At 46.1% G+C, this 10,000-nt stretch overlaps 1 protein-coding gene across 2 annotated transcripts in view; it reads left to right on the top strand.

Annotated features, from left to right (window-relative positions):
* Positions 1–10,000, top strand: part of ubr3 (ubiquitin protein ligase E3 component n-recognin 3) — a 92,853-nt gene that overhangs the window by 53,552 nt on the left and 29,301 nt on the right. For both annotated transcript variants that reach the window (XM_063213574.1, XM_063213573.1), the window contains 3 exons: positions 732–881; positions 3,567–3,700; positions 5,051–5,161. In XM_063213574.1, the coding sequence (XP_063069644.1) occupies positions 732–881; positions 3,567–3,700; positions 5,051–5,161 (395 nt within the window). The remainder of the gene's footprint in view (positions 1–731; positions 882–3,566; positions 3,701–5,050; positions 5,162–10,000) is intronic.

Genomic DNA, 10,000 nt, shown 5'->3' with positions numbered 1-10,000 from the left:
TTCTCTCTTCTTCTCCTTCCTTCCACACTCCCCCCTTCTCTCTCTTCTCGTTTGCATTTTGTTTCGGCGCCATGCGTTCCCATCCATCCGTGCACATCAGCTGAAATTATTATTTTCCACCCTAATTTGGGTAAGAGGTTTGTTTTCCAGGGTCTTTGGCCCATGTGTTATGTGTACAAATGAGTATGGATTTTGTTGTTGTGCTTTCCCCCCCGACTGTGAGTCTGTGCTGTGGCCATGCTGCTGTTTGATTGCCCTTGATGAAGTGTGTGGACTGGAGTATGACCAAGTAAAGTCCTGGAAAGTTCGTTATCGCTACCAAAGTCACCCCATACAAAGTTGCCCTTCTGAGACAGTAAGGGAATAGATGTCATGCTTCTTTAGGTATCCTGGTTGTTAGATAGGGGAGTGTCCAAACATCCAGGTTCAATCTTCACAATTCACATACAGAGGGGGTGGAAGCACAGAGAGAGGCATGGATAGAGATGGAGAAAGAAAGAGACATACTAACGGTGTGTGTTTGTTTGCTCTCCTGTGTGTGTGTGTGTGTGTGTGTGTGTGTGTGTGTGTGTGTGTGTGTGTGTGTGTGTGTGTGTGTGTGTGTGTGTGTGTGTGTGTGTGTGTGTGTGTGTGTGTGTGTGTGTGTGTGTGTGTGTGTGTGTGTGTGTGTGTGTGTGTGTGTGTGTGTGTGCGTGCATGCACGTGCGTGTGTCTGTGTTCTCCTCCATCAGAGGCGCCCGATGCGGAGGCGGGTATGGACTTGGAGTCGTCCGAGGAGGCGAGTGCGGAGGTGCTGTACGACTGCGTCATCTGCGGACAGAGCGGCCCGTCCACTGAAGAGCGGCCCACAGGCCTGGTAGTGCTGCTGCAGGCCTCCTCAGGTGAGATGGTTACCCCTACAGGTCAGCAAACTAGCTGTGTGGGGCGAGCGGGGAGGGTGCAGTCTGAGGGGTCGTTTATACAAGGGCGATTGTGAGGGAAAACTACTAAACCGTTAATCTGAAGTGCCTTTCATTTACACGACGACCCTGCCATCGAGGCTTGAAGACAAGTCAAGTCAAGTGTAAGTAAAAGTCTAGCAAAAATCTCCTTCCAGGGTGGTGAGTTTTGAAGTCCCAACCATCGGGGCTTGAAGACTCAGAAATCTGAAGTCTCCTTCCAGAGTGGGGAGCTTTGAAGATGACCTAGATCAGGGTTGTCAAACTCAAATTGGCTGTGGGCCAAAATCTAAAATCTGGAACGAAGTCGTGGGCCGAAGTCCACAATTGACTAAAAGAAATGGACTAAAATTGTGCACGCATGCACTTCATACTCATAGTTACATTTCATATACACTCTTTCCCATCATAATTCTTAGTTCAAAATATGTCTACACATCCTGTGAGACAGCAAATTTCATATTCAAGTCATGTTACGCTGTAAGCTACATTAATGGTGTATGTGAGCCAACTGTAATAGACATTTGATATGATTTCGCGGACCGAATAAAATGGCTCTGCGGGCCAAATTTGGCCCCCGGGCCTGAGTTTGACATCCCTGACCTAGATTGTGCCTGCCGTCTAAACGGCAAAGAAGCCAAAGCAGGTTCAGTCCCATACGCCTTCCTCAGGTGAGGAATTCAGAGTGGACCCTCTACCCCCCAACAACTTGGTGGTACTGTTGCAGTTGCAATTTAATTGTCTTCATCTCCCCTCTGTGATGGTCTGTCTGTAGGTATCACCATACTGTGCTGTGACAGAGCTCTAATACCAACTCATAAATAAATAAACTATTATCATAAACATGATCAAATGCAATCTCCATATTGTTTTTGCTCATCTTGTCCCTTGCCTTAGATTTGTGTTTTTTAATTAAGGAAGGGAACCACCGTATGAAATTGGGCGCTGGTGTGTAAATAAACAACTGTGCGTACACGTTCCTATTGTCTACCCTGCGCATAAACTCTTTCACACTTCAGCTCCTTGATTAAAAAAAATAAAAATTTAATTAAATTCATAAATAAATAAAACAAAACCTATTGACGTTCCTTACCTGAATGGATGTTTCTAGCCAACTGGGCGTCATCAGTCTACCTGCAATAGTCCTGGCTTTAGTCTTGTGCCCCGGTGGCAGGCCCATCTGTGGAGCTGTTTATTAAAGCTCTGCTCACATTTCCATTCTCCTCACTCTTCGCTAGTGGGCGTAGGTTGTACGTACCTGGCCGTTAGCGGGAGTTTTTAATGCAAAATGGCTGTTTGGTTGTTGCTTTAATTGTCTCATCCGTCATACACACGTGTTGCGGTGGCATTCACCCGAGTCTTATAGTCCAGGCAGCCATGATGGCAGCAACACAACCCAACCCCCCACCCTCTGCCCCTCTGCTCCTCTCCCCCCCGGTCCATCTGTGTGGTGATTTGGTGTGTGACTTTGTGAATAGAACAATGATCGCTCACTGTCATGGAAACAAACGGCTTGTTTTATTAGAGAACTGTCCAGGTCTTGAATGATAACGGCGGTTGTTAAAAAAAAAACGTGAAAAAAAAAACGATGGAGGTGGTGAGAGAAGGGGCGCACGTGTGGCTTTCATACATCTTGGCAAGGTCATCGCAAGCCGCGCGTTTTTTTAACAATCAAGACAGCTCTTCCACGGATCACTGAAAATACTGAACAGGTGTAAAAGGCTACATTGTATCCACACGCTGAAATGAAACCCAAGAACAAGCTTTTAAAACCGAGCAGCGTTCACGCACTCGCTTTGCAATGCGATGCAATGTGTAGATTAGGCGGGGAAGGGGCGGAGAGGGAAAATTGGCTGTCATTGTTGCAGGTAATTTATAGGTGATGGTTGTCTTCAGAGAGACGGGTAAACAGCTGTGTAGGAGCGTGGAGGAGGAGTGGTGGTAAACAAACATCAGCATGTGATGGATCTTGATGATGGAGGGCCTCAGTATCTTCTAATGCCATGCTAATTTCATGCCCTGCCTATAAAGCATATTGATGCACGATTAGCATATGCTATGTCCTGATAGGCTGAGCTTTGATGTCCTATTAGCATATTGTTGTTGATAGGATGGTCTGTGATGCTGTGATGGGATGGGCCATAATGTTGGATTAGCATATTGTTTGTGATAGGATAGTCTATGGGACGGGCCATAATGTTGGCTTAGCATTTTGCTTGTAATGGGCTTTGATGTGGTTATGATTGATGATATTTTTGAGAGAGTTGAGGGTTGATGGTTGACTCCTCATTTTCGTGAATGAATGTCAAACGTTGTGTGCATGAGAGTGAAGTGGAGAGTGTTCTTTATGAAGTTAACATGAAGGCATGCTATTGGTTTACTCTGTTAAATAGGTCAAATGCCGACTGTGTTAGGCTACTTGCAGATGTCAGGTTTGGTTTTGGATTTTTTGTGACAAGAGATCAGAGAGATCGACGAGACCTATGCTGTGTGTGATTAGCTATTTTCTGCAGTGCTGGGCCAGCATTTTGGTTTCTGATTGGCTAAGAACAGGTCCGATGAGGCTATGCTAGTTTTTATTGGCTAAGGACAGAAAGTCTGATGATGAGGCTTTGCTGTTTGCTGCAGTGCTGGGCCACCGGTGCAGAAGTGACGAGCCCAAGAGGCTGCCCACCACAGACGAGGAGAAGATTTACCCAGAAGACACCTGTGGGGCCGCCAGTGACGTGCGCCTCACGCACATGCAGCGCCACTTTAAAGAGGTATGCAACGGTTCACTCATACTCACGCACTCACTCTTTCACTGACTCACTCACTCTCTCAGTCTCACTCTCTCAGTCTCACTCTCTCAGTCTCACTCACTCATGCACTCACTCACTCACTCTCACACAAGTAATGGAGACTAAATCCAACACCTCCTCCACACCGCCTGACGTCCCATGTCCATGAGAAACGTTTACTTGAATCCAGTAAGAGTGAATAAAGTCTGCGACACTGCTTGTCTTCTGTGTTCTATTTAATAGTGAGAGTGCAACGTTATGATCCTCAGGTCTTCATCACTTTGCCTGATGAAACCCTGAGGCTCGCAACGTTGCGCTCTCACTATTAAAGTGGTAATTCGCTATTTTAGACATTAAGCCCTGTTTGTGTGACTTCTGGGGTGAAGTAGAGATGTTTTCATCACAATTTTGACATTTGGTGCTGAACGGAGCATTTGGGTATCCAAGACTGCAGCCCCCCCACCTTTACATTGACTCCAATAGAGCACTCAAGCAATCGATTATAAAATGGCATTAAACTTTTGTTTGAGAAGACATGGAACTCACCGTTTGGTCAGTGGTAGACAGCGATAAATTGACCCGAAAATTGCAGCGAAATATGCCTTCTAACTGTTGTTTAGCATTTGGCGGACCTATTTTTCCCCAGACGCCGTTGAATAGCAGTAGACATCCAGCCAGTAGGTAGCGATAGTGTGTTGTTTATGTAGACATCAAGGAACGAGGTAGAACGGCTATCTTTGAGCAGGACTGGCTACAAAAACTACAGCTTGCATACAAACCATAGATAGTAACGTAAACAAACGCACCCCTATTTCCGGTCGCGCGGAGTAATACTAGTCAAACCAATACAATCAATGAAGACGGACAATAATGAATATATCTTCTCTGGAAGCGTATTTCGCGGTGATTTTCGAGCCAACGTATCGCTGACCACCTCTGACCACTCGGTGAGTTTCATGTCTCTGCAAACGAAAGTTTAATGCCATTTTATGATCGATTGCTTGAGTGCTTCATTGGAGTCAATGTAAAGGTGAGGGGGCTGCAGTCTTGAATACCCAAATGCTCCGTTCAGCACCAAATGTCAAAATTGTGATGAGAACATCTCTACTTCACCCCAGAAGTCACACAAACAGGGCTTAATGTCTAAAATAGCGAACTACCACTTTAAATATAACACAGAAGACAAGCAATTTCGCTGACTTTATTCACTCATACTGGATTATTGCTTTTATTGTCCTGCACCTATTTTGAAGTGGTAACAGTGTTGGATTATTGCGTTTATTGTCCTGCACCTATTTTGAGGTGGTAACAGTGTTGTGGTTGTGTTCCCAGAGCTCCTGTCTGCAGTCGGTGTCCATTGGCTGGGATGGCGGTGTGTATGTGCAGACCTGTGGCCACACGCTGCATATAGACTGCCACAAGTCCTACATGGAGTCCCTCAGGGTAAAGAACGCTGCACACAGATACACACTCTTATCAAGGACTTAGTGTATTTACTCACTTATTTTCTCTTTTATTTACTCAGTTATTTACTCACTTATTTTCTCTTTCATTTACTTACTAGTTATTTACTTATTTATTTACTTAATTCATTAATACACTCACTCAGGCACTCGCTCTCTGAGTACTCGCTATACTATATAACAGGGGTTCCCAACCTTTTCCAACTTGGGGCCCACTCGAAATTGTCACAAATGTTCGGGGCCCACCTCTGACCCGATAACTAATAAAACTCACATAAATCGGCAGCAACACACACCAAAATGTGAATATATTTTTTGGAATATTATTTCAAGGCCCACTTGGTATACCTTCAGGGCCCACCAGTGGGCCCCAGCCCATAGGTTGAAAATCACTGCTATATAATATAGGAATGTTCTGGTCAGCAGTGTGTTTCCACAACGCATGTCTTTTAATCATTCATGTAATGTGGTGCTCTTCATCAGAGGTCAGATGAGGCATCCCTGTCTGAGATATCAAGACTGTAAGCATTCATGGCAGCACACTGTTGTCGTTTGCTTTGTTTCTGTTCTAACATAATTGATCAACCTAAATGTACCTTCACTTTAGTCAAATGATGCCTGCTTTATCGCCAGAATCATGCTGTAGGTATTGTCAGCGCAGCAGAGCATGAAGTTCCTATAAGTGTCCCGGTCACCCTTGACCTTGTAAAACACCCTTAAAGTGAAGCTGGTGAGGTTAGGGCGTACCCGGTACCACCCCCCACCCCCTCCCTCGTCCCGCCTCCTCTCCATACCTGTCGGACAGGTTGTAAAGAGCCCATCCATCACCACGGCGATTACTTTTGCAGATACATATTTCAGCTCCTCCGCTCCGTCCCCTCGTCTCTCCGTCCCTCCCTCCCTTCGTTTCTCTGTCCCTTCTATCTATCTATCCATCTGTCCCTGACACACGCTGTGCCGTGCCACTTCGCAATGTGAACTGCAGGGCACTCGTTCATCACTTTAGACAAAGTGTGTGTGCGTGTGCTTGAGCGTGTGCGTGTGCGCGTGTGCGTGTGCTTGAGCGTGTGCGTGTGCGCGTGTGCGTGTGTATGTCTTGTCAGAAGGAAAGACGAAGGAGCATAAGAGTTAGAACAGCAAGTTGGGAGTTTCCAGGTCAACTTCTCTCATACGAAGAGGCACTCTGGGATCGCAAGATGTCCACTCATATAAACTCCTGTAGCTTTTATGTTTACCCTTTCTACTCTACCGTGTGCAATGTGGTGTCCATGTTTGCTTTGCACATTTCTCCATGTTAATGTGTGGATGATCATGCAGCGTTAAAGGGACACTGTGCAGAAAATGGTCAAAAAATGTACTGCAACTAGGCCGCTCATTGAAACTGGGCTGCCTATTGCCAAATTTGATCTTTACATGAAAGTTTACTAAGTAATAAACAAATATTTTCTAGTGTGGTCCAAGTACAGCCATTTTTGCACCTAAAAATGGCTATTTTTGGAAATTCAAAATGGCGGACCATGGAGAAGATCCCCCTTTTCATGTATGAAAAGTGCAATTTTTCCAGTCATAGTGAATACTTAGAATTTGATGGTTGTGTTAAGTATTCATGAAAAAGGTAACATTAGTGAATGGGCAGCATGAATTCTGGAAATAAACAACTAAAAATCTCACACAGTGTCCCTTTTAAGCCCTGATTTTTCCAGTGAGACGTGTGAAAAAGCTAAACTCCCACAGCCGTAGTCATTAGTCATGGCGGGTCCCAGGGTGAAAGGCTGTAGCTGTTGCTATAGCAGTAGCGGAGGCATATGCCTTCAGTCAGGACTGATGGCTGCTTGATGACTGGACTGGATGCATAAACACATCAGTCACTGACGGAGCTGGAGCTCTCCGTTTGTCACCACGTTACGCCGCACAGCACCATGTCTGGTCTGTCTGTCCCCTCTACCCATCACTTTCAAGAATGTGTCTGTGTGTGTGTGCGTGTGCGTGTGCGTGTGTGTGTTTGCGTACGTGCGTGCGTGCGTGCGTGTGTGTGTACGAACGTGTGTACGAACATGTGCATGCGTGTGTGCGTGCAATGCATATGGATGTGTGTGGGTGTGGGTCTTCAGGTGGGGTTGTGTGAAGGTTAGTGGGGGAGGGTCCGAGAGGCTCATTTTCACCATGGTCAACAGAGCATCGCCCCGGAACATGTATTACTGCCCTACAAAGGCAAAGTGCAGTAACTATGCCAACATTGAAACTGAGAAAAATGCCTTCAAAAGCCTTGGTATTGGGTTGGATATTGCAGTTACTGCACATTTGACGTAGCAACATCTCTGAAACGGGACACATTTGAACCATAGGGCTTTGTCACAAGATAAAGCGGGTGTAATGCAGACCATTTTCAGTCTAAACTTGATTTTGCCAAAATACGTGGCTACTGGACTTTGCCTTTGTAGTAAAAGCAGTATAGCATACAACCTTCTCTTTGCACTGTACAGCACTGCACTACACTGCTCCCCACCTCACCTACCCCCCCGCTCCCCATCATACCTCCCCCCCGCTCCCCATCATACCTCCCCCCCGCTCCCCATCATACCTCCCCCCCGCTCCCCATCATACCTCCCCCCTGCTCCCCCACCTCACCCTCCCCCCTGCTCCCCCACCTCACCCTCCCCCTGCTCCCCATCATACCTCCCCCCCGCTCCCCATCATACCTCCCCCCCGCTCCCCATCATACCTCCCCCCTGCTCCCCCACCTCACCCTCCCCCACCTCACCCTCCCCCACCCCCACCACTCCCCATGTCACCTACCTTTCCCATCAGACCTCCTCAACACTGCACTGCTCCCCATGTCACCTCCATCCTGCTGCTCCCCACCTCACCCCCATCTCACCTCCCCCCTGCTCCCCATCAGACCTCCTCTCCCCACCTCCCCTCCCCTCCTCCCCACCTCACCTACCCTGTTCCCCATCTCACTTCCCCCCCCCCTCATCAGACCTCCTCTCCCCACCTCACCTACCCTGTTCCCCACCTCACCTACCCTGTTCCCCATCTCACTTCCCCCCTGCTCCCCATATCACCTCCCCCCACCTCACCTCCCATCCCCCCCCAATCACACCTCCTCCTCAGCCCAAGGTCAGCAGGGGGAGGTGTCCAGGGCTGTGTCAGCTCCACCTCCATCATGTTTACGATGACGCCCGACACACTAACGTCCCCCATCAGCGCTTGTTATGGCGTTAGCGCAGAGCGGGTGGTGATGGATAGGTGCTGCTGTGTTAAAGCTCTACGGTGCTCTACGTGCTGTATGTCACTGATAGATGGCCACGTGCCTCCACCATAAGCATCTGGTGCAAATCTTGTCAGTGGTGATGATGTTTGTCAGAATTACGTACCACGTGCACCACAACATACATCATATGATGCCTCACCCATAGGGATGCACCGATACCACTTTTTTGAAAACCGATACAAGTCCGAGTACATTAATGTGTGTACTTGCCGATACAGAGTACTGATACCGATACCTTTTTATCACCAAAATACAATGAAAGTAAATGCATGGCCTTGTTTTTTTCCACCTGTGATATTTTAAGTGTCCATTTCCATGTAGATTTAAATGTTAGTAAATGTATGAGGTGGCACTTTTTTTCCATGCTGCTTTCAAGTCCACAGAACGTGACAAGATTTTGCATTGTTTTGTGTAATAGCAGTATCGTTCCTGGTATCGGCAAGTGCTTGACGAATACGAGTACGAGTATAATGAGCAGTATTGGGTGCCAATACCGATACCAGTATCGGTATCGGTGCATCCCTACTCACCCATCCTGGGGCCAAGTGTGTGGGGTGGTCAAGTGGATGACATGAGACATCATCTGTAGTAGGCTGTAGCCTCTAGCAATGGTGTATATCCAATTACTAACAATATGCAGACAGGGAGAGTACTGACATTTTTTATTAGAAATGAGAAAATCTTATTTTTTCAACCCAAATGTCTTAAATTATATTCTAGGGAGGAATCATTTCGTCATCCATGTGTTGTTGTACCTTGAAAAAAATTGTTGCGTAGCTACATGTACAGAACCTGTACAGTGTCGCTTGCATGCATTTTGGGCGTTGCGAGTTGTTGTTTAACACACCAAACACTTTGATTTTTTTGCTTTATTTTCACCTATACAGCTCCAGGCCACTTTATTAGAATAGCATGAAAAAGTTGATTTATTTCCATAATTCCATCAATAATGTTAAACTGTCATGGATTGTAGATGCATGGCCCAGTTGTTTAACTATTCCAATCATTCAAGTTTTTCTTTTTACATAATTTGGCCTTCCAGCTCAAAAAACCCATGAATTGGGAAATTCGCATTATTAGAATATTGTAATAAAATCACAATTTTCTTCATCAAAATTCGTTTCACATCAGTGCACATCAAATCAGTTGAAATTTGGTACTTTCTACATAACATGCAATGTTCAATACTTGGTTAGGACTCTCTCTGTCTTAATAACGGCCATGATGCGTTTAACATTGAAGTCAATGGCAGAAACAGTGCATGGGAGTAATGAAGGCCAGATATCCTTGATGCTTTGCCGTCAGCTGTTCTTGTTTGTTGACCTGGTGTCCCACACTTCACTCTTCAATATACCCGTAGATACCCATGCTACGTTTTGGTGTTAACTCACCAGTTTAATTCTAACTCACCAGAAATAAAACCCCATTCATTTTCAATGGGGTTTCATTTCTGGTGATTTAGAATTCAACTGGTGAGTTAGCAACAAAACGTGGCATGGAAATCTACAGGGTATATTGAAGAGTGAAGTGTGGGACACCAGGTCA

Source organism: Engraulis encrasicolus, chromosome 13, assembly GCF_034702125.1.
Source record: "Engraulis encrasicolus isolate BLACKSEA-1 chromosome 13, IST_EnEncr_1.0, whole genome shotgun sequence".
Taxonomy (NCBI): domain Eukaryota; kingdom Metazoa; phylum Chordata; class Actinopteri; order Clupeiformes; family Engraulidae; genus Engraulis; species Engraulis encrasicolus.
Note: the sequence above shows the minus strand (reverse complement) of the source record. Positions and strands in the feature narration are given on the sequence as shown.